The sequence below is a fragment of the Coregonus clupeaformis genome, chromosome 23 (genome assembly GCF_020615455.1).
Source record: "Coregonus clupeaformis isolate EN_2021a chromosome 23, ASM2061545v1, whole genome shotgun sequence".
NCBI classification, from domain to species: Eukaryota; Metazoa; Chordata; class Actinopteri; order Salmoniformes; family Salmonidae; genus Coregonus; species Coregonus clupeaformis.
In genome coordinates this window covers 2,649,581-2,674,769 of record NC_059214.1, presented here as the reverse complement: position 1 = coordinate 2,674,769, position 25,189 = coordinate 2,649,581, and the positions used below count along the sequence as shown (strand labels likewise).

The 25,189-nt window shown below is 43.1% G+C and overlaps 3 protein-coding genes across 4 annotated transcripts; 2 read left to right on the top strand and 1 right to left on the bottom strand.

Annotated features, from left to right (window-relative positions):
- Nucleotides 1–82: 82 nt before the first annotated feature.
- LOC121536299 (F-box only protein 47) lies at nt 83–6,423 on the bottom strand. Of its 2 annotated transcripts, XM_041843571.1 has the most exons (11): nt 6,245–6,423; nt 5,896–6,110; nt 5,512–5,688; nt 3,623–3,699; nt 2,602–2,679; nt 2,389–2,497; nt 2,135–2,308; nt 1,864–2,013; nt 1,231–1,373; nt 760–919; nt 83–656 (listed from the first exon to the last, which is right to left on the bottom strand). In XM_041843571.1, the coding sequence occupies exons 2-11, from the start codon at nt 6,068–6,070 to the stop codon at nt 559–561; spliced, it is 1,341 nt and encodes a 446-aa protein (XP_041699505.1). In that variant the 5' UTR covers nt 6,071–6,110; nt 6,245–6,423; the 3' UTR covers nt 83–558. The 2 variants fall into 2 exon arrangements, with proteins under 2 accessions (XP_041699505.1, XP_045062348.1); XM_045206413.1 differs by having other exon boundaries at nt 5,896–6,423.
- A 566-nt stretch (nt 6,424–6,989) lies between these two features.
- Nucleotides 6,990–12,025, top strand: LOC121536300 (claudin-14-like). Its single transcript, XM_041843572.2, has 5 exons — nt 6,990–7,213; nt 7,345–7,803; nt 9,746–10,539; nt 10,647–10,875; nt 10,973–12,025. The coding sequence occupies exons 3-5, from the start codon at nt 10,306–10,308 to the stop codon at nt 11,245–11,247; spliced, it is 738 nt and encodes a 245-aa protein (XP_041699506.1). The 5' UTR covers nt 6,990–7,213; nt 7,345–7,803; nt 9,746–10,305; the 3' UTR covers nt 11,248–12,025.
- A 2,694-nt stretch (nt 12,026–14,719) lies between these two features.
- LOC121536919 (high-affinity choline transporter 1-like) lies at nt 14,720–24,571 on the top strand. The gene is made up of 9 exons (XM_041844559.2): nt 14,720–14,815; nt 15,455–15,752; nt 17,001–17,114; nt 17,202–17,357; nt 17,484–17,632; nt 17,739–17,882; nt 18,027–18,180; nt 19,926–20,143; nt 20,500–24,571. Exons 2-9 carry the CDS (start codon nt 15,569–15,571, stop codon nt 21,199–21,201), a joined length of 1,821 nt encoding a protein of 606 aa, XP_041700493.2. The 5' UTR covers nt 14,720–14,815; nt 15,455–15,568; the 3' UTR covers nt 21,202–24,571.
- The last annotated feature ends 618 nt before the right edge of the window (nt 24,572–25,189 follow it).

Sequence of the window (25,189 nt, the reverse complement as noted above, 5' to 3'; positions counted from 1 at the left end):
TCTTTCTATTTGCTGGATCGTTATGTTTATTGGTCTTACATAGTAAGTGGAGATAATAGTGAATCAACACTGCAGACTGCAAAGGCTATTTTAATAATTTATGCAAAAACATGAGTTTCAGCTTCCATCAACACAGAAGCATCAAGTACAATCAATGCATCATAACCCTTATACTGTACAAGTTGAACACTTTTATGAAATGCTAATAAATAGTTGCAAACTTATGTTAATAAATCTATAAATATAATTAAATAAATACTCCTTTACAGGATACCAAGATTTTAAAGCAGTTAATTTACAAACGTATAAATAAGCTGTATAACAAAAGTATAAAAGTGTAATGATGTGAATACTGTTGACAAAGGGAGAAAGAACCCTTCATTTTCCCTATCGTCTTGGACAACCTTCACTCTTTATATCCCTCTATCAGCTCAAACTCAACCCTTGAGATGATCATTTCCCTGACAGTGTCCCTACTCTCTCCTTTTCTTCTATCTCTTATCCCCTCACTCTTCCTTTTATCTCTCCAGCCCCTCACGTCCTTTCTTTTCTCTTTCCTCAATCCTTCTTGAGGAACATGTAGACTATCTCAGTGTGGAAGTGAGCGCTGGCATTCAGGAGGCTCTGGAAGGTCTCCATGTCCTCATGACGGTTACCTGAGAGAGAGAGGGAGAGAGAGAGGAAGATTACTGACAGTACAGACAAAGGCCATATGACTACCTGGGACCAAACATAGTGAACCACCTGCCCTGTCCTCACCTGCCATGACAACCTCGTACATCTCCATGGTAACCTCTGAGAACATGTTCTCAATGCTCTGGATGAACGACCACCTGTCCGACGGCGACAAGAACACCTGGCACACCTGCTGCACCATCCTCACCGACCAGTTCATACAGTAGCCGTCCTTCTCACACACCTACAATATACACACATATGATACTTAAGCAATAAGGCATGAGGGGGTGTGGTATATGGTCAATATACCACGGCTAAGGGCTGTTCTTAGGGACGACACAACACGGAGTGCCTAGATACAGCCCTTAGCCGTGGTATATTGGCCATATACCACAAACCCCCGAGGTGCCTTATTGCTATTATAAACTGGTTACCAACGTAATTAGAGCAGTAAATATACAAGTTTTGTCATACCCGTGGTATGCATTCCTATAACACACACACACCAGTTCATACTAGCCATCCTTCTCACACACACAGATGTGTACTGACCAGTATGAGGTAGACAAGGAGTCGTGAGATCTCAAAGAGGCGTCCGTTGAGAGCCTTGCTAGCCAGAATGCTGTAACACAGACTGTTCCCACACAGGATCAACAGCCTGGCCACACTCTCTACATGCCACGCCTGGGGGAGCACTGGGGAGACCAAAGAGCTATGATGAGCACAACGAAGATGCTGTGTGCACCTGAATAAAGGTGTGTGTATGCGTGTGTGTGAGTGTGTGCATGTGTTTGTGTTAAGGTATGGTAGCCCTTTCCTGCAGTCAATTACAAAAAGCGCCCTCTTTCGCCTCATGGGTGGAATGTTATTAATATTTTTCATAATTTCATAATTAATAAAGACTATTTATTTTTTTAAATATGAAAATCCGGTGTTTCTATGTCAAACAGTTTTGTTATATTTCAATCTTCTGTGATGTATATAAAGTGTAATATTGGGATGCAAACTCAAAATATAATACATTTCAACTCTATATCTGACATGGTACAGGTGTCTTCTTTTTCTTAAGCCCATGTGTGTGAGGTGTATACTTTTGTTTCAAAGTAGATTTGTTTAAGACTACCAAGAATCACTCTGTGTGACCGTGATTTAACCCACTACAGTAAAAGGTTAAAGTGTGTCTACCTGTGAGTTCCTCCAGTATGGCCAGTACAGTGTCAGTGGTCCAGTCTCTAGCCTCCAGGTCACTGTGGAGCAGGATCACAGCTTTGGCCAGGTCCCACAGAGAACACTGGGCTACTCCTGCACCCAGCTGCTCCTGCCAGCCCAGAGAACCTGGACAAAATAATACAGACTGTTAATACACACACACATACAAACACATTATCTTCATACACTCTACCATGGGTCAGGGTTGGAGGATGTACACACACACACAACCACACTGCATACTAACCATCAGGCAGCCGTGGTCCGTAGAGTATGAACAGTAGCCTGGCCTGTGAGACCATGGGCCAGGACTGGAGGATCCTGGTGAGCCAGAACAGAGTGTCTCTACGGCTGCTCCATGGCTCCAACAGAACCTGGCGACAGAACCCACGGATCTGCAGCTCCAACCGCTGACACGCTCCTAGACACAGATGGGAAACATTATACTCTCTCTCTTTTCTCCTCACACCCTCTCTATCTGAATTAGGGACAGACACTCACCTGGCTTTCCGGTGACGACTAACTCGATCTTGCGGGGAAGGTTTGTGAAGTCGCACAGGAAGTTGAAGACCCGGTGACACTCCAGCTCATCCCAGCCCGCAATCAACGTCTGTCAGTCAAACAGCAATGACCTGTTACATATCCTTGTTTTACCTTGTTTTGTCTTGTGTGTTTCATAGGTATTTGTCTTTTGAAACTACTTTAGGGTCTCACCTGCAGGAAAACTCCGTAACTGGAGAAGAAAGGGCAGCCTGTTGAGGCAGTGCACTGCTCCATCATGAAGCACGGGACCTGAGAGGCAGGGAGAGACTGGTGGTCTTTGAAAGTCTATGGACATCTACAACAGGGCTCTCCAACCCTGTTACTGGAGAGCTACCGTCCTGTAGGATTTTACTCCAACCATAATCTAGCACACCTAATTCTAATAATTTGCTGGTTGATTAGCTGAATCAGGATAGTCACAACTGAAAACCTACAGGAGAATAGCTCTTTAGGAACAGGGTTGGAGCCCTGATCTACAGTATGTAGGCCTTACTACACTGAACAAAAATATAAACGCAACATGTAAAGTGTTGGTCCCATGTTTCATGAGCTGAAATAAAAAATCCCTGACATTTTTCATACACAACAAAAAGCGTATTTCTCTCAAATGTTGTGCACAAATTTGTTTACATCCCTGTTAGTGAGCATTTCTCCTTAGCCAATATAATCCATCCACCTGACAGGTGTGGTATATCAAGAAGCTGATTAAACAGCATGATCATTACACAGGTGCACCTTGTGCTGGGGACAATAAACGCCTACTTTAAAATGTGAGGAGTATTTCTGTCTGTAATGGGGAAAAACTCATTCTAATTGGCTGGGCCTGGCTCCCCAGTGGGTGGGCCTGGCTGCCAAGTGGGTGGGCCTATGACCTCCAAGGCCCACCCATGGCTGCACCACTGCCCAGTCATGTGAAAGCAATAGATTAGGGCCTAATTAAATTATTTCAATTGACTGATTTCCTCATATGAACTGTAACTCCGTAAAATCTTTGAAATTGTTGCGTTTATATTTTTGTTCAGCATAGAATTTCACAATCTGTTTTATAATGATTAACTGGTTCTTTTGTCTTTTTTTTGTTATTGAAATGTGTAACAACTCATGCTTTACTACAGTAGCTTAGCAACGTTGGTAAATATCCTTATCATTCATTTCCATAACCTTATCTATCTCCCTCACCTCTCTGTCTTACCTGGGAGAACTTGCTGTATATAAACTTCAACCTGTCCTTTGTAGGTAGCAACAGGGTACACCTCTTGAACAACAACCCTGAGACAACGAGCAGAAACAAACAACAAGAAGGTGACACCCTGACTACATCTGTTTCTCAATCCTGAATGAATAAAGTTTGACATAACACTTACAGTAAGGGAAAAAAGTTTTTGATCCCCTGCTGATTTTGTACGTTTGCCCACTGACAAAGACATGATCAGTCTATAATTTTAATGGTAGGTTTATTTGAACAGTGACAGACCGAATAACAACAAAAAAATCCAGAAAAATGCATGTCAAAAGTGTTATAAATTGATTTGCATTTTAATGAGGGAAATAAGTATTTGACCCCTCTGCAAAACATGACTTAGTACTTGGTGGCAAAACCCTTGTTGGCAATCACAGAGGTCAGACGTTTCTTGTAGTTGGCCACCAGGTTTGCACACATCTCAGGAGGGATTTTGTTCCACTCCTCTTTGCAGATCTTCTCCAAGTCATTAAGGTTTCGAGGCTGACGTTTGGCAACTCAAACCTTCAGCTCCCTCCACAGATTTTCTATGGGATTAAGGTCTGGAGACTGGCTAGGCCACTCCAGGACTTTAATGTGCCTCTTCTTGACCCACTCCTTTGTTGCCTTGGCCGTGTGTTTTGGGTCATTGTCATGCTGGAATACCCATCCACGACCCATTTTCAATGCCCTGGCTGAGGGAAGGAGGTTCTCACCCAAGATTTGACGGTACATGGCACCGTCCATCGTCCCTTTGATGCGATGAAGTTGTCCTGTCCCCTTAGCAGAAAAACACCCCCAAAGCATAATGTTTCCACCTCCATGTTTGACGGTGAGGATGGAGTTCGTGGGGTCATAGGCAGCATTCCTCCTCCTCCAAACACGGCGAGTTGAGCTGATGCCAAAGAGCTCGATTTTGGTCTCATCTGACCACAACACTTTCACCCAGTTCTCCTCTGAATCATTCAGATGTTCATTGGCAAACTTCAGACAGCCCTGTATATGTGCTTTCTTGAGCAGGGGGACCTTGCGGGCGCTGCAGGATTTCAGTCCTTCACGGCGTGGTGTGTTACCAATTGTTTTCTTGGTGACTATGGTCCCAGCTGCCTTGAGATCATTGACAAGATACTCCCGTGTAGTTCTGGGCTGATTCCTCACCGTTCTCATGATCATTGCAACTCCACGAGGTGAGATCTTGCATGGAGCCCCAGGCCGAGGGATATTGACAGTTATTTTGTGTTTCTTCCATTTGCAAATAATCGCACCAACTGTTATCACCTTCTCACCAAGCTGCTTGGCGATGGTTTTGTAGCCCATTCCAGCCTTGTGTAGGTCTACAATCTTGTCCCTTACATCTTTGGAGAGCTCTTTGGTCTTGGCCATGGTGGAGAGTTTGGAATCTGATTGATTGATTGCTTCTGTGGACAGGTGTCTTTTATACAGGTAACAAACTGAGATTAGGAGCACTCCTTTTAAGAGTGTGCTCCTAATCTCAGCTCGTTACCTGTATAAAAGACACCTGGGAGCCAGAAATCTTTCTGATTGAGAGGGGGTCAAATACTTATTTATTGCATTAAAATGCAAATCAATTTATAACATTTTTGACATTCTTTTTTCTGGATTTTTTTGTTGTTATTCTGTCTCTCACTGTTCAAATAAACCTACCAATAAAATTATAGACTAATCATTTCTTTGTCAGTGGGCAAACGTACAAAATCAGCAGGGGATCAAATACTTTTTTCCCTCACTGTACATGACTAAATATAACTTATAGACAGTTATCTTGAGGTAGCCTAGAGTGTATTATGAAAATGCTGTGTTTGACTTCATATTCCTGCCTATAGGCTGTACCTACTACCTACCCAGACCTTTGTAGTGTCCCAGGGTGGCGGGGTCCTCTTTAGGAGGAGAGGAGGGAGAGGAGCAGTTGTGGAGCTTCTGTAGGATCATTCTGTTCCTCCAGGTCTGAGTAGAGATGTGATTCACAATGTAGCGACTGATGGCCTTGGACACCATGCTGAACACACTGATCTCAAGCACTGTAACACACAGAGGCATGCGGGTCAAATCACACACACATGGACACATAAGTTAGCTAGCTAGCCTAGTAGAAGACATGACTGGAAATAGTCATTAGGTCAATGACAATCAATGATGAACATTGACAGGCCAGCCAGCCTTCCTTCCTTCCCTCCTCTCCCTTCCTCCATTCATTGTATTTAAACCAGCTAGCTAGTTAGACCTACCAGAGAGTCTGTCCAGGACCATGTCAAAGACCTCTGCGGGCAGCCTCTCGAAGAAGCAGCCACTGGCCATGCCCTGACTCCGGGTCTTGATGGTTCTCACCGGGTAGGGCTGGCGGCGGGACCGTCGGCGGTGGAACTTCTGGGTCATGGTGAATTTCCTAGTAACTGCCGCCATCGCCACAAAACTGTCCGGCCGCTATTGACCCGAGGATAAACTACAAATGGAATATCATTTAGCAAGGAGAATTGATTCATTTCCAAAGAGAACAACATCAAAGACAGCTGTCAACTTTAAGAGTGAACTAGCTAGCTAACGTTAGCAAGCTAGCTGTCATTTGCCTGGCTTTACCTTTAGCTTTTGGCTGCGAAAACGACTCCAACAATAAACTTGTGAACTCTCTTTGGACTTCTACTATTCTTTTTATCATAGACTATAAAGTGAATATTTTAGCTAGCTAGCTAATTGTCAAGTGCTTAGAAGGAACGTTCCCTGAGGCAGAGGTAGGCCGAGAGACAGACTTGCTTGTTTTTGGCGACCCCTCGCGAGCACTTTGTGAGTGAAACAGTTCTGCCGCGAAATACTCATCTCGCGCCAAATGATAACCTTCCCTTCCATCAAATGTTTCTGAATGTTTTTGTGCTGACTCTCAGATTTACTTTTGTAATGTCATGTAAACGTGCGATAACCTGCATGTGTGCCTATAATCCCCATCCCTCTCATGTAGGCTAGTCTAATGATTAGTTTAACATGACATGAGCAGATTATTTTTGAAAGCCTTATGCTGTTTTTAGATATACTGTAACAGTAGCCTATGAATAAACTGATTAGAATGTCAAATTTTTTGACCTTATCTGGTGCTTACAATGATCAATCAAATATAAATGTCCTATTTGTTGTCCTAGAAGCAGATAATAAATACCTCATTACAGACAGAGGCCCAATAGTTCCTAGCCTTTCCTTGAGTTGTGGCCCAGCACAGCTCCCTAATGCATGGGGGATTACTCTGCTTCCCCTAAGGCTATTAACTCCTCAGTATTCATATGGCATCTCCCTCTGGAAGAGATACACAAGACACATAATCCTATAAGACAGACTGACACAGGGCAGGATGGGCTGCTCTAGGCTGCTAGAAAGGCTACTGCTAGGCTACTGTATGGAGGAATGACAGCCAGATTGGGAATGTAGCCTTGTGTGCCTGTCTTCTATAGCCTCAGTAGACACAAGTTTAGTGAACGGGACTAAGAATATAGTGGCAGATTGTCTATCACTGACCAGATCAAGAGCAACCAGCAGATTTGGACGAGCTCACACCACATGGTAAGAGCTAAGGCATGATCATTTATAATACTTTCATTATCTGCAATTGTCTTCTTTAAATACTGCACTGTCATCAAACATTTTCAATGGTGTTTTGTTGTTTACATCTTCCTGTTTGTTGTTGTTGACAGATCCCCATGTTGACTGGTAAGGAGGAGGAGGACCATGCAGTGGGATGATGCCCTCCCTCTTCCCCTGGGGCAGGAACTATGTTTGCATTGAACCCTGATAGAGCTGATGTCGAGCTACACCATACCGAGCCACACTGCGTCACATTACTGACAGACGGTTGTCACCTCCCTGACAAGACAATAAGAACACACACATACCCATACACTGCCCCCACTTGGACACGGAAGCAGAGGCGACACTGGTGATAGAGGGAAAGAGAGAGCGAGAGAGAGCAAGCAGACAGAGAGCTGGTCTGGGCTGTGGCGTGCATCATTGACAAGCCTTTTAACTATAGAGAGGCAGATAAATGCTTTGTATCATGGGTCTGTGAGTCTGCATAGAACACACAAACATAGACTGCCAGCCGCTACCCGCCTCCTGCAGCAGTGGACAGCACCCGGCTGGATATGTATGTCCAGGTAAGAAGGAAAGAGGAGGGGTGTATGTGTTGAGTAAATCACTTTGAAAAATGAAGTGTTGGGGTTCTTATTTTGTAGCTTTGTATAATATGTGGTACGTGCATGGAAAAGTAAAGTTTGAACTCACGTGAGCAGTAGCCAACAACATGTTCATCTGTTGTTCTATTGTGTGGGTGTCTCCTCCCTTACAGAATCCATCATTAAACACAAAGAGCATTCTGTTCCCAGTGTCCCAGTGAGGAATGGAACTGCTGTGCTTTGATAGAGTATAAAAAGAGTATAATGGTGACGGTTTTGTTTCAAGATTGGTGGTAGATTAATAAAAACTGGAAAGTGGAGTGGAAAGTGAAACATCATACTATTGATGTCAACTTTAATCCCTCTGAATGAGGCAAAGGAGAACTGTAGTAGTCTAAATTAAATGTGAGAAATCCTGTGATATTTAGGCCTATATGTATAACGCAGAATAGCAACGGCATGTGTTTAGTTCTGAGGTGTTCATTCTATTTTGGATCAGACATGTCTGGAGCCTGCAGGCCTCCTGTCTGTCACTGTCCAGAGTTTGTGTGTGTATGTGTGTGACCCACTGGCAGCAGTAGAATCATATCAGGACTCTGATCCCATATGGCAGAAGCTTCAACACATTATCTACACTCTTTGAAAAAAGGTTCCAAATGGTTCCCCATAGGAGCACCCTTTTTGGTTCCATGTAGAAAGGAAAGGATTCTACCTGGAACCAAAAAGGGTTCTTCAAAGGGTTCTACTATGGGGATAGCTGAAGAACTTTAGATTCTAGATAGCACCTTTTTTTGTGTATCGACAACGCCCCCTCTCTCCTCCACTTCTTCAGATAATAATGTTTTATTACTTTATGCTTTATGACACAATCAACTTAGCTGTGACTTTTAATATTACTGCCATTTGTTGTGGTCCTCTGTAGCTCAATTGGTAGAGCATGGCGCTTGTAACGCCAGGGTAGTGGATTCGATCCCCGGGACCACCCATACCTAAAAATGTATGCACGCATGACTGTAAGTCGCTATGGATAAAAGCATCTGCTAAATGCCATATTATATTATTATATTTTAAACAAAGATAGTGGGTGTGGCAATGTGTGTTTTATTGTTCACTAGATCCATAGCCCTCTCCTGTCTGCATTCTTCAAATCACAATAAAAGTTGTTTTCCAAAGTAAGTTATATAAGATGAAGGAGAGGACAAGGGAAAACAGAGTTAGTGAAAGTCAAAGCTTATCTACCCTTGGGTTCCCAACACTTAAATATCTAAACTACAGTATCTGCACCTCAGAGGCCCTTCCAAGAATCTCAATTTAATCAAACTTGCTGTGCAGTATTCATCCAGTAGCGTATTAATGTAATTGTGTCCTGTAGTCAAATAAAATGAGGAGGTACAATATATATATATATATATATATATATATATATATATATATATATATATATATATATGCCATTTAGCAGACGCTTTTATCCAAAGCGACATAGAGTCATGCGTGTATACATTTTACATATGGGTGATCCTGGGAATCAATCTCACTATCCTGACATTACAAGCACCATCCTCTACCAACTGAGCTACATGCAAATGATTTGATGAAGCTTGTGACTAAATTACACATTTACCACTTTTTTAGGGTTCAATATTCCAACTGCATGTTACATATTATCAGTGATAAAATTCCAATGAGCTAGCCAAATCAAACAGTATGAGTAGCCTTTAATAAAATGAGTTTTATTGTACATGGTGAAATTCCATTATCTATTACGGACCAGCTGAATGCTTCTCATTAAGTCGTTTCAGTGTTTCTAAACAAGGGGTTATAAAACAGTCTCTCAGTCTCATTTAGAAGTTAGTGGTTTGTAACATTCAACTCACCTGAGTGTTGGTTTCTGTGAATGTTTAATCATGTGTGTTCTCCACAGGGGCAGCGGGACAGTCACAGTCACAGAGAGACTAGCTAGCTGAGCCCAGAGGACCACAATCAACAGGTGGAGCTGAACGAATAAGCTATTAGTCACAGGCTCAGCCAACGAGACCAGGGACAGAAGCATCAGTAGAAGGCCCTGTTAGTGAGAGCTCTAGAGAGCATACAGAAGCCACAGCCATTGTTTAAAACAACTCCAGAGACAACAACTGAAGCCTTGCCCCAGAGACTGAAGTCACTGCATAGAGCTCCGGAGACAACACTGAAGCCAGCGAAACCACAACCCCTGAGCCCCAAAGAGACCACCACTGCGGGATGGCTTCAACACTGTGACTGACTCTAGACCCACTGTAGTTCCAACTGTACAGCTGGGAACCAGAGCTAAAGGAGAATAATAGGATACTAAACTCACGTCTCAAAGGGATTCTTGTGTGTTTGTCTGTGTGGCTGTGTGTGTGGTTCTGTGTGCGTTGTTTTTCATGTGTAGCTGTGCAGTGTGTGAGCTATTATTGTGTTAAGATCTGTGTGTGTAGTTCTCTATCAGCAGATGTTGCAGAAATGGCCAGCATGGTGGTCCAGCTCCTGGGCTTCTTCCTGTGTCTGTTGGGGCTTGTGGCTAGTGTAGTTGCTACGGTGCTCCCCGACTGGCGGCGGACTGCATATGTGGGCTATAACATCATCACAGCCACTGCCTACATGAAGGGGCTCTGGATGGAGTGTGTGTGGCACAACACAGGCATCTACCAGTGTGAAGTACACCGCTCAATGCTGGCTCTGCCACCTGACTTGCAGGTAGGAATAATTTGTTGATTGATTTGTTAATTGATTGATTGAATGGATTCATTTGAGCAACAGCCATTATGCCTTTCTCCTCCCTCGACCCTGCTCCCTCCCTCTAGGCAGCGCGGGCGTTGATGGTGCTATCCTGTCTGACCTCCACCCTGGCAGCCCTGGTGTCCTCTGCAGGGATGAAGTGTACCCGCTGTGCCCGAAGCTCCCCCACCAAGCACGCCCTGGCCATCAGCGGAGGGGTCTGCTTCCTGTCCGCAGGCATGCTCTGCCTTATCACTGTCTGCTGGACAACCAACGATGTCATCCTCGACTTCTACAACCCCATCCTACCTGAAGGTATTATTAATTATATCATTCCTGCTTTATTTAGTTGTATTGTATTAGAACTCAGCTTTTGCTTATAAATAACAAGACATTTTACTATGTGTTGCAGGTATGAAGTATGAGATTGGCATGGCTGTGTATTTGGGCTATGTCTCAGCCTGTCTGAGTCTGATGGGAGGGGCGGTGCTCTGTTGGAACTGTGAGGGGCGGCCCAGGAACCCCCTCCATCTACCTCGTCATCAACACCCTCCTCCTCCCCCTGTCTTCAGTACTTTAAACACCCCAGCACCCCCCTACTATCCCCCTGCCGCACTGAATGGCAACCGCACTCCCTCACGCACCTCAGCATCCAGCAGTGGCTACAGACTCAACGACTACGTCTGAGGGATGGAGTGAACACTCAATTATTGCTTTCTAGAAGTGGAAGTGGACACACTTAATGATTATGTTTGAATGTGGAATATAATACAGACTGATTGACTACGTCTAAGGGAGGTTCAAACTCAATGACTACAAAATAAAGACTCAAGTTACTTTTAAGTGAGGAAGTACACACTCAATGACTTTCCAGATGACCTCCAGAGAGTGAGTGAGGTTGAGTGTGGTTTACAGTATTGATGTTGTTCAGATTGTGTCCTTCCTCTCTAGGGCTTCTCCGAGGTAAAGCCCACAAGGTAATCCTGTCCTCTTTATCCTGTTGACTTTGTATGTTTACCCTAAGAATCGAGAAACACCCTTTTGAACATCAACAGCCTTATTCCCTGATACAAAATGAGCTTCCTTCATAAAGGCCTTTAGGACAATGATAGCATGTATGATAATGATAAGCCATATAGTTTTCTTTCAAATGTATTATTATTATTGGTTCCAGTTTCATAGCTCATAACTTCATGGCTGTTAGATGAACACAAATATATTTTTAACTGCACCAATTGTTGTGAAGCACTTCCTGTCTTCTCTATTATTTAATATATGTAAACTGCTTTATACTTCTACTGTTATTTTAAAATGCAAAGTCACCATGTTCCAACAGACTACGTTTGAGCTTGAGTGTGGTGGTAGGATAGGCTACTACTAACTACACTGAACAAAAATATAAATGCAAAGATTTTACTGAGTTACAGTTCATATAAGGAAATCAGTAAATTGAAATAAATTCATTAGGCCCTAATCTATTGATCTCACATGACTGGGAATACAGATATGCATCTGTTGGTCACAGATACCTTTTTAAAAAAGGTAGGTGCATGGATCAGAAAAGCAGTCAGTATCTGGTGTGACCATCATTTGCCTCATGCTGCACGACACATCTCCTTCACATAGAGTTGATCAGGCTGTTGATATGTGGCCAGTGGAATGTTGTCCCACTCCTCTTCAATTGCTGTGCGAAGTTGCTGGATATTGGCGGGAACTGGAACACGCTGTCGTACATGTCGATCCAGAACATCCCAAATCTGCTCAATGGGTGAAATGTCTGGTGGGTATGCAGGCCATGGAAGAACTGGGACATTTTCAGCTTCGATAAAATGCAATTGTGTTCGTTGTCCGTAGCTTATGCCTGTCCATACCATAAACCCACCGCCACCATGGGGCACTCTGTTCACAATGTTGACATCAGCAAACCGCTCGTCCACACACTGTCTGTCATCTGCCCGGTATGGTTGAAACTGGGATTCATCCGTGAAGAGCACACTTCCCCAGCGTGCCAGTGGCCATCGAAGGTGAGCATTTGCCCATTGAAGTCGGTTACGACACCGAACTGCAGTCAGTCAAGACCCTGGTGAGGACGATGAGCACACAGATGAGCTTCCCTGAGACGGTTTCTGGCAGTTTGTGCAGAAATTCTTCGGTTGTGCAAACCCAAAGTTTAATCGGCTGTCCAGGTGGCTGGTCTCAGATGATCCTGCAGGTGAAGAAGCCGGATGTGGTGGTCCTGGGCTGGCGGGGTTACATGTGGTCTGCAGCTGTGAGGCCGATTGGATGTACTGGCAAATTCTCTTAAACAATGTTGGAGGCAGCTTATGGTAGAGAAATGAGCATTCAATTCTCTTGTCACACAACACAATGCCACAGATGTCTCAAGTGTTGATGGAGTGTGCAATTGGCAAGCTGACTGCAGGAATGTCGACCAGAGCTGTTGCCAAACTGCACATTTTAGAGTGGCCTTTTATTGTCCCCAGCACAAGGTGCAGCTGTGTAATGATCATGCTTTTTAATCAGCTTCCTGTCAGGTGGATGGATTATCTTGGCAAAGGAGAAATGCTCACTAACAGGGATGTAAACCAAATTGTACACAACATTTTTGAGAAATAAGCTTTTTGTGCATATGGGATATTTTATTTCAGCTCATGAAACATGGGACCAACACTTTAGTATATGTACAGTAGCCTACTGGGCCAAAGCACAAAAACGTATAGGAAATGTGATATGTGCAAGGCATACGATGACCACATGGGGGCCCCAGCAGCCTGTCTAGAAGGTGAGTGGCGTTCACTGTTCAAGGACTTCGGCTCCTCATTGCCTGGCTCATACCAAACTTGTCCTGAATGAAACAGGCAAGTAGCCAAAGCTGTGAGCTTAGAAAGTAGTTTTATGTATACAGTGACTAAATGAAAAGGTTCCTAGAATTTCCATCAAGTGGGTCCAATCCCCATCTCAGTAAGTCCAAGTCAAACTCACTTTAAAATTGAGTCTTTGAAACTTTTTTTGACTGTCGTTTTCAGTAAAGGCTGGCTTTTATCATTTTCACACTGCGTTTCGTTCTATCATTGTGATTTATTCTACCTGCGCTATTAGCCGCGACAGGCGCGTGGACATGTTTATGAGTTGTTTATGTATTCTAAAGCTATGGCTCCTGTCTCTAGCAGCCTGTCAACATAAAGCATGGTAAATTAGTCGGAGTTGTCGGCAGAACAGAGAAGTCAGCTGTCCGGTAGCCTATTTATTAAATTGGTCAACATGTTCAGTCTAAATACAATCTTCGATGTAAAAAGAAGTCCATTGCTCTTTGAAATTAGACAATGCCTTTATGAAATGTGCACTTTAATAGTATTATTGTACTTGCATTAAGTAAATTGCTTGAACAGACAGAAAACTGATAGATTGGATGGAAACGCCCTCAGACGCCGGTGCGTCTGTTTCCAAATGCCAGTACCATGGACAGCAATAGCAATCGCGTCTTTCTCCTCCAAATCCTTCACTGAGGATTGGCAAGCTGCCTATCCAATATCCTCACTGTAGCAATAACGCACGTCACACAGAGCTACTCAATGCACACGAAATTAACCCAATGTTGGTGTAGGTGTATAGCCTAATTTATGCATTTTAAGCATGTTTAATCTGACTGATTCTCGTTCCCGTTGGGCCCATGGCTATAATGTCAGACGCTATCCTGCAAAAGATGGCCCATGTTTCACCAAATAAATACATCATATAAACGTTATACGCCAACACTGGATGTAGCAAGACAGAGGCCGTCTATCGGACATTCTAACCGCCCACTGTCTCAATATTCTCACGCGTTAAAAGCATAGTGCTTCCATTTCCACTCAACTTGCGCCTGTGTGTACGTCAATCACGCCTAAATGAAACCTGGTGAGTTAACGGGTCCATTCCAACCGGATGATTTATAAGAAATTGCTCCCATGGGTGTGCATCATGCCATTCCCAATTAGTTGCTATTTCTGTCCTTACCTGGAAGACCTTCACTGGCTGCCTCTCCTCGTCTACACAACTTGCCAACCTTATTGATTAACAACCCCCCCCACACACACACACACACACACACACACACACACAGCCCTTCTGGCGAACGGTGTATAAACCACACCGGGGAACTACGCACGGGTGGCGTGGATTACGTTGAGGTCTAACATATTTCCTTCTCTGGAAATGCAGTTGGACGCACTTTTAGAACCACCGGCCGACGTACATTGAAGAGCCAACTCTAAAGGTAGGAGGAAACCACTCTGTGCCCTGGATGGGGCACTCCCTCGTTCTCCAAACAGTTGTCTTTACATGTATTTTGTTTCAGACGGTTTGTTAATTAACTGTAGCCTAACTATGTCGACTCAGATTTCATTAAGTTACAGTAGAATAGCCATGAGCTGAAGTGTAGGTGTGTGTGAAAGAGTGGCGGATCTATGAAAGGAAGTCGATGTTACTGCTTTAGCCGCTCCTGAAAACCCCACCGTCAGCAGGAATTATACCTGAAAGTGCTTCTTTGATTTTGTTGATGTGACAGAAAGAGACCCATCCGTTAGAATGTCTGGGATCTCTGCACTATATTTTTCTGTCTGGGCGCGCGCTCCGGGATGCGTAATGCGTATTTTACGCACATATCAAACCTTATTGTTCAACCCATAATCATTCTTGGGTGTATTATGTACATGATATTGGTCAACTTGTTGAAAATCAAACAGTCCAGAAAATCGTCAACAAAGGAGTAGAAAAAGAGAGAGAGCGCACATGTCAAATATTATTGTTAGCCTATACAATTTAAAATTATTGTTAATCAGCCAATGATGCAATAACACATTTAAAGCTGTTTGTCTTAAGAAGATACACGTTTGATTGTGCGTCTGATGACTAGGCTTCTTCACCGGGAGTGGCTAGGTGGCTTCTGTTCTTCAACTCTCCATCCCTGGCGCAGATCTCAATGAAAAGCCGTTACTCGCACAAAGACTAATCACGGCAGTGGAAGAGGATGGCAGTCCACGCCGAGGGGATCGTAGCAATAGTGATCTTCTACTTGCTGATTCTGGCCGTGGGGATATGGGCCGCCTGGAAGAACAAGAACTCAGGGGTGTCGGAGGGTCAGGACCGCAGTGAAACCATCATGGTGGGCGGGAGGGACATCGGGTTGTTCGTCGGTGGATTCACCATGACGGGTGAGTTGTGACCTGGTTCAACTGCCTGGAGAGGCTGGTTTGGGGCATGGGGCCAATTCAGTTTTGAATTGAAAATATCCCATTGTTGTCTATAAGGCTGTTTTAAAATCATGAATAAAAAACTCTTCTTGCTAAATTGACAGAAATAAAAACTGAATTGACCCCAGCCCTGTTGTTGGAGAGTAGTAGAGCATGTAGTACCTTGTTTGTTCAAATATTTCCGCTGTAAACTTTAGATGGGGGAATTTAAATCAGTCATGTTCCTCACATGACATAATTACAACTGGCGTATAAAGACAGATGCCTCTGACTGTTTTTCCCGCACTCAGTCAGACCAGCACCGGACTAGTTTTACGCACGCTCCCATCAATTGTTACAATAGGTACTGGCGAAAATCAATTACCTATATGTCAACGACGAAAGCTGTTTCTATCGAATTAGAGTGGAGGCGAAAGAAACACACACCTATTTAGGCGAGGTGCTGGCTAACGGAGTAGAACACTTGAAAAAGAAAAGGAGAGCCGCACACTCTAGGAGCTCAGATGCAATAATTTAATAACCTAATAACCCTGATGAAGACAGCTTGTCTGTTGAAACGTTGGTTATTAGGTTATTAAATTATTGCATCTGAGCTCCTAGAGTGTGCGGCTCTCCTTTTCTATCGAATTGGAGAACACAATATTTTGACAGGCTATTTTAAATGCCCCAAGCATCATTAGCAGAATAAAAGCCCTGTTTTTGAGGAGAGCAACATTAATTGACACAAGAGTTAATTAAAGACCCAGAGCATTTCCTAACTAATGTCTTTGATGCTATTTTAATAACAGACCCCGGAGTTACGGGCTTTTATAGGAGCGAAAAGTAATCAATTATTTATTTTCCGCTAGTTAGAGAAATGCTAATTAAAATAATTGTAATTGATCTACGTGAACTGTTTCATATTAACTCAGCATCTGCATTTCATATTAATTTGATCTATTAACGTGGCATAACATCTAGATTATTAACGCTCTGTGATTTATTGACTAAATATAAAACGTTACCAATATACCAAATGTTATCAATATATTTGATTATAAGATATTGATTGTACAATTTATTAGTACAGTGTGGCTCTAAAATGAAGTCTATGGAAACACAACATTATAAAGACAATTCAACAATTTTATATGTTTTGTTTGTGTGTGCAAGGCTAAATAATGTGTGTTACATATTTGTATCTTGAACTGTGATGAACCTCTCCTTCAGCTACATGGGTGGGCGGCGGCTACATCAACGGGACGGCGGAATATGTCTACCTGCCTGACTTCGGGCTGGCCTGGGCACAGGCTCCCTTCGGATATGCCCTCAGTCTGGTAATAGGTAAGAACATGATAAATTAGTGTTCAACACTTTCTGTCTCCTATAGTGACCGAAGTTCCTTAATGATGTGTCTCTCTTGTGCTCCAGGTGGCCTGTTCTTCGCCAAGCCCATGCGCTCCCGGGGTTACGTCACCATGCTGGACCCGTTCCAGCAGATATATGGGAAGCGCATGGGGGGGCTGCTCTTCATTCCTGCGCTCATGGGGGAGATCTTCTGGTCCGCTGCCATCTTGTCAGCGCTGGGTAGGCCACAGTCAGAGAGTCCGGGTTGTGGACAATTCAATTTCAACATCATCAATTAAAAGGGAAAATCTTCATGGAAAATGGCATCTGATTGTGTATGTGTGTATGTCCATGTGTTTTGTCTAGGGGCTACTCTGAGTGTGATTGTGGACATTGATATCAACATGTCAGTGGTGATCTCAGCCCTAATAGCAATCTTCTACACCCTGGTGGGAGGGCTGTACTCTGTAGCCTACACTGACGTGGTCCAACTCTTCTGTATCTTCCTGGGACTGGTGAGTGTACCTGATTTGCCCAGCTCCACAAACCGGAAGAAAGGCAATTCACCTTTATTTCATCTGTCTTTCTCTCTCTCTCTGTCTGTCTGTCTGTGTCTCTCAGTGGGTCAGTGTGCCGTTTGCCCTGTCCAACCCAGCCGTGTCAAGCATCAGTGTGACAGCTAAAGACGCTGTGTACCAGACACCTTGGCTGGGCAAGATAGACTCAGCAGACACCTGGATGTGGATCGACAACTTCTGTCTTCTGGTACATCATCAGTCACTATAATTAGCAGTAAATTATATTGACTATAATGTAATTATGGTTATGTTTGGAGTATATATTCACTATAAAGCTGTGTGTTGGTTTGTTTTGTATTGTGTGTATTGACTGTGGTGTTTCTGTCCCTAGATGTTGGGGGGGATTCCGTGGCAGGTGTATTTTCAACGGGTTCTCTCTGCCTCTTCGGCTACCTACGCCCAGGTTCTATCCTTTATTGCTGCCGCAGGCTGCCTGGTCATGGCTGTCCCCTCCGTCCTCATAGGAGCTATAGGAGCCTCCACAGGTACACACATGCACACACAAACACACACACACAAACACTTCCTCATTGAGTTAATGAAACATTACAAGACATTTTGTTCAAATATCCATGAGTCCACACATTATTTACTAAAGGAAAATATGATCAAAAAACACATCGTTCTCTATTAGCTTGTTCCCACAACGTAGTTCAGCTCAGATGTATAAACCAACAGGCAGGATACAGTGGGACGTAAACAACACCAGACGGCTCCTGTCATACAGCACGAAGAGGGAGATGTGACTTCTGTGAATATTACATCAGAAGGAAGACTAATTAATTAGGTTGATCTGAAGATTCTTCATCAAAGTTAATCGACAGCTGTTTGTTGAGGTCGAGAGGAGAGAGGGAAAGGGGGAGGGAGAGAGAGTGAGAGAGAGAGAGTGAGAGAGAGAGAGAGAGATAGAGAAAGAGATAGAGAGCAAGTGAGAGACTGACTGAGGATATGACTGAGAGTAGGTGTCACGGACGAGTGAGGAAACGGGGAAGGGAGGAGTGAAAGAATGGAGGGGGAGATAAGGTACTCAGATCTCAGATATGTTCTGATGGAGTGATGATTTATTCCTCTGCCTCTGCTGAGAGGCGGTATCTTTCCTGTCGAGAGACATGCAGTCCCTGTCATCACTGATTAAATGTTCAGAATAGTGTCTTAATATGGCTTCTAAACTAGACATATTACCTAAAAGCCAGATTCAATCACATATGCTGTACAGATTTGAGTACCCCTGGACATAACCTACCAGTCAACAGTTTGGACACGCCTTCTCATTCCAGGGTTTTTCTTTATTTTTACTATTTTCTACATTGTAGAATAAAAGTGAAGAAGTCAAAACTATGAAATAACACATGGAATCATGTAGTAACCAAAAAAGTGTTAAACAAATCAAAATATGTTTTATATTTGAGATTCTTCAAAGTAGCCACCCTTTGCCTTGATGACAGCTTTCCACACTCTTGGCATTCTCTCAACCAGCTTCATGAGGTAGTCACCTGGAATGCATTTCAATTAACAGGTGTGCCTTGTTAAAATTTAATTTGTGGAATTTCTTTCCTTCTTAATGCGTTTGAGCCAATCAGTTGTGTTGTGACAAGGTAGGGGTGGTATACAGAAGATAGCCCTATTTGGTAAAAGACCAAGTCCATATTATGGCAAGAACAGCTCAAATAAGCAAAGAGAAACAACAGTCCATCATTACTTTAAGACGTGAAGGTCAGTCAATCTGGAAAATTACAAGAACTTTGAAAAGTGCAGTCGCAAAAACGAACAAGCTCTATGGTGAAACTGGCTCTCATGAGGACCGCCACAGGAAAGGAAGACCCAGAGTTACCTCTGCTGCAGAGGATAAGTTCATTAGAGTTAACTGCACCTCAGATTGCAGCCCCAAAAAATGCTTCTCAGAGTTCAACTAACAGACACATCTCAACATCAACTGTTCAGAGGAGACTGCGTGAATCAGGCCTTCATGGTTGAATTGCTGTCTAAAATACATTTTGATTTGTTTAACACTTTTTTACTACATGATTCCATATGTGTTATTTCATAGTTTTGATGTCTTCACTATGATTCTACAATGTAGAAAATAGTTTTAAAAAATAAAGAAAAACCCTTGAATGAGTAGGTGTGTCCAAACTTTTGACTAGTACTGTATACATTTTATAAAGCCTGTCCATATACATTTTGGTCTAAAAGTATGTAAACTACTAGCTTTGACTGTTGTCTTCCCCAGATTGGAACCAGACTACATATGGGGCAATTCCTCCCAAAGAGAAGGACCAATCAGATATGATCCTGCCCATCGTGCTGCAGCACTTGTGCCCGCCCTGGATCTCCTTCTTTGGTCTGGGGGCAGTGTCTGCTGCTGTGATGTCATCAGCTGACTCCTCCATTCTATCGGCCAGTTCCATGTTCGCCAGAAACATCTACCAGCTGGCCTTCAGACAGTCTGTGAGGTCACACACACACACACCACACACAGAGATGCAAAAATTCAACACTAAAGTCGTGTTTCTGTTTCTGAAAATAAAGCTTTTTCAGTAAATCATTCAGTCGTAACGATCCCAAAAAGTTTTTGTCTTCTGTTAATAAGTCACTGCCAAATATTCAAATCTAATTATTCAATATGCAGGTTTCTATTACAAACTAATATCTAACACAAACTACACTGTTTTATTTATGTATTTAAATGTTTACGTAGGTTATTTGCACATATTCAAATACATTAAACAGAAGAGGGAGGAACGAAAATAGAAATGTTCAGAAAATAGAAAAACTGAAACAGTCTTTTCTCTCCTTCCCCATAGGCGACAGACCGTGAGATCGTGTGGGTGATGCGTATCACCATCTTCGTGTTTGGAGCTCTCGCCACCGCCATGGCGTTGCTAACAGGGACCGTGTACGGCCTGTGGTACCTGAGCTCTGACCTGGTGTACGTCATCATCTTCCCCCAGCTGCTCAGCGTGCTCTTCATCAAGGGAACCAACACTTACGGCTCGGTGGCCGGCTATGTCTTCGGTCTGCTGCTGCGTATCGGGGGAGGGGAGCCCTACCTCAAACTACCCCCCTTTATCTACTACCCCGGCTGGGTGCAACAGGAGAAGATCCACCACCTGACTGGAGACGTGGAGTACTTCATCCAGCAGCGCTTCCCCTTTAAAACGGTTTCCATGCTGGCCTCGTTCCTGGGTAACGTGGCCTTCTCCTACCTGCTCAAGTACCTGTTTGAGTCTGGGACTCTGTCTCATAAGTATGACTTCATGGATGCTGTTGTGTCCAAACACAGTAAGGAGATCATGGACAAGACCACGCTGGTCAGTAATGACATCATCATCCTGTCGGAGATGGCGCCGGTCAAAACACGCCTCAGCAACTCAATGGTGGGGACATTTCCGAACACAGAGGCTCTCAGTGACGATGAGGAGTCCAGCCCCGAGTCCTTAAACAACGACCACGAATTGAGACCAGGACCAGGACCCAAAGCCAGACCTGGACCCAGAACCAAGTAGAACCAAGGCCAGGGGTGGCCAGCCCTCCTGGAGAGCTACCCTCCTGCAGATCTTTGCTCCAGCCCTGCTCTAACATACCTGATGCTATTAATCAGCTGCTCAACAGGATCTTGAACAGCTTAACCAGGTGTGCTACAGTAGGGCTAGAGAAAAAGCCTGCATTTTCCCAATAGCTCTCCAACAGAAGGGTTAGCCAGCCCTAATATAGAGCCTTTAACCCAGACCCAGAGCAGGTTTGTCTAGCCATCCAACACCCTCATGTTCTCATCATATCAACCACTGACTGACTCTCTGTAAATCAAACACCACCACCATTTTAGTTTACTGTTCTCAGTGCTGCTACTGTAAATGGAGTTAATGTATAGGTAAGGTAATCAGAGTATAACTCATCTCGGTTAACCCAGAATTTTAATATTGCGTAATTTCAGCTGCGTGATTAAATTCAGGATCTATACGTGTTAGAAATTGAGAGTTTTCTGTTTGCGAAGTCTTGACCCTTGCAAAATGAAACTCTCAGCCAAAGCACATGTGTGAAGTAGTTGAAGCAAAGCCGTTTAAGCACCGCCTTTACCCAATCCTGATACGTCCAAATAACCAGTGACGAAAACCCAAACATCGGAACTACTGCTGCTCATTGTCCCATGCACCCCTTCGCAACAGATTCTACGGTTTGCAGGCAGATATCTGTCCACAAGAGATTACAGATAACTGTCTGTCTGTCTGTCTGTCTGTCTGTCTGTCTCTCTAGGGAGGTCTGAGAGGGACTCCAGCCCAGAGGGTGAAGAGAATAGTGCAATATTTAAGTGTATGTGTGTGTGTTTGTGTGTGTTTGTGCAAATTCATTTCCATTAGGTATGTGTGTCGGAAATCGTCTTTCAATTATTTCCTAATGTACTTAGAATTAATTTACTAATAGAGCAATAATGATTTTAGGGTCTATGCTGTACATAGATCTAGATATGGATACCAGTCATTCAAAACCATTGATTGTTTTTTAAATCTTGAGAACAAATAGATTTCAAGCTCTTTTTAAATTGTGTGCTATTAATCCAATTTACACACAATCACCATGTACAGGTTAAAATACTCAGTACTAACATTATTTTAATAGTAACTGTATTTGAACAGGTTTGAAAAGCCAAACCCAAATTCTGTTCCATGTTGTTCATGTGCCAAAACCCTCCTTTTTGCAGGTGTAGAGGTTCAATATTGTGCTGTTGTGTTGGAGGGGAACGCTTGCTTTATTTCAAAGTCCTATTTCAGATTATATGGGCCAGATTTTTACTGAGAAACTACAGTATTTTTCAGTAATATAGGTGAACAAGCCTTTAATGCTTTATTAATAGGTGTCCTGGTTGAAATTGGACCTAGCTGTGGCTTTAATGAGTCCATCTGCTTCCCAAATTACACCCTATTCCCTATATAGTGCACTACTTTTGGCCAGAGCCACATAAGGTTAGGGAGGGAATAAGGTGCCATTTGGCCCCATGATGGTTTGTTTCCCTCTAAACTGTCATTGACTGCAGAGCGGCAGCAGAGCGGCAGGGGGGCTTGTGATTGCTCCTCCAGGGATCGTATCAATAACCCGTTGGCACAATCGATTCAATTCCGCGATGTCCGCGATGTCCGTCTGCCCCCGCTCTGTCCACTCTGTCCGTCTGCCCCGAGAACATTTGATTTGTGTTCTAAGCTGGTTATGAGCTGAGACAGGAAAATAACAGCACTGGTTGTTTTGGTGTCAGTGGTAATGATTGGAAGCAGAGCTGGTCCTATGCTGAGTGAATTAGCTACCTATCTGTTATCACAGTTATTACAGTTTGATGGGTGAATACTGAGGAAGGTCTGTTGCCCAAAATGTTGGTCAGAGAAAACAGAATGGCAAAATGCAGATTTGAGATTGTGATGGGAAATGCATTCAAACCATTGATTGTTTTTTAAATCTTGAGAACAAATAGATTTCAAGCTCTTTTTAAATTGTGTGCTATTAATCCAATTTACACACAATCACCATGTACAGGTTAAAATACTCAGTGCTAACATTATTTTAATAGTAACTGTATTTGAACAGGTTTGAAAAGCCAAACCCAAATTCTGTTCCATGTTGTTCATGTGCCAAAACCCTCCTTTCTGCAGGTGTAGAGGTTCAATACTGTGCTGTTGTGTTGGAGGGGAACGCTTGCTTTATTTCAAAGTCCTATTTCAGATTATATGGGCCAGATTTTTACTGAGAAACTACAGTATTTTTCAGTAATATAGGTGAACAAGCCTTTAATGCTTTATTAATAGGTGTCCTGGTTGAAATTGGACCTAGCTGTGACTTTAATGAGTCCATCTGCTTCCCAAATTACACCCTATTCCCTATATAGTGCACTACTTTTGGCCAGAGCCACATAAGGTTAGGGAGGGAATAAGGTGCCATTTGGCCCCATGATGGTTTGTTTCCCTCTAAACTGTCATTGACTGCAGAGCGGCAGCAGAGCGGCAGGGGGGCTTGTGATTGCTCCTCCAGGGATCGTATCAATAACCCGTTGGCACAATCGATTCAATTCCGCGATTCAATGCCCCGAGAACATTTGATTTGTGTTCTAAGCTGGTTATGAGCTGAGACAGGAAAATAACAGCACTGGTTGTTTTGGTGTCAGTGGTAATGATTGGAAGCAGAGCTGGTCCTATGCTGAGTGAATTAGCTACCTATCTGTTATCACAGTTATTACAGTTTGATGGGTGAATGCTGAGGAAGGTCTGTTGACCGAAACGTTGGTCAGAGAAAACAGAATGGCAAAATGCAGATTTGAGATTGTGATGGGAAATGCAGTTGTTATTTGATGTTGTTGAGTATTTCTGTTCTCTGGTTGACTCCTCTTACAGTATTTGCTGGTAAAGTCTGCTGGTGTCTACAATCTTAAATTATAGTTTGAATCTGTTGGAATCTGTTGAATTATGGCCTTAATTTGGGTAGTATTGGGAGCTGGTCTGATGCTATTCAAAGTGTCAGAGTGGAATTGTGTGTCCAGGCAATCTGTAAAAAATGTGAATGTAAAGTCTCCTCTCCTTCACCCAGGAGACTGACTCTGTGCTGTTTTATCTTCTATAACTGGAAAATAAATCTGTTTAAACAAAGAATAATAAACATAATCATGACAGTTGCTCGACTGGCTATACTAAATGTGGTTCTATGTTGTAAATAGCAATTAATATTTTTGTGTGATACATGTACAGTATATCCCAACAAAGTCAGCATATGAACAAATGGAATATACTTTTTAATGCAACGTTAGAAATGATTTATCCATTTGGTGAGGAGAAATAACAGCTAAGAATATATTTATTATTTATTCAGTGTCTATAAAAATGATGGTGATGAATATGTGAGGTAAATAAATTATATTATTTAGCAAATTGATCATTTGTCTTTCATTCGTTTTGTATATTACATATAACCAGTGTCGTGAGAGCTTTATCTGTACACAGCTAGTATAAAGAGAGTGCTGACTGGCTGTTTCTATAGCTCTGGGTAGCGCACCGCGGTAAGCGAGACTGACTTACAATTTGATGACCCATGGTCTTGCCTTTTCTCTCTAAACTATCTATTCAGCTCCAGTTAGTTATTTTTATTCATGAGTGCCCTACCTCTGTGATCTCCATTCAGGGCATCAAACCCACTCTTTAGTGAACAGTGAATAGACAGACATACCTCAATCTGATTTCTCTGCTGATATGCCAATATGTCAAGAGTGTGTTGGCAGGTTTGACAGCGGTGATGGTTATTATTTTCTGTGGTGGTCTTTGATTGATGCCTCTCTCCAGAACCCCAGATTAAACACTCTACTGGTCAATCACACACACATCTGACAGCCTGCCAAACAAACAAACAAACACAAAAACACACACACGACAGCCTTCTGTGATGCCAAACCAGACCATAAAGTATACTGACACACCTGACCTGGTCTGAATACAAGACCTCCTCCCATGCCCTGCCCCTATC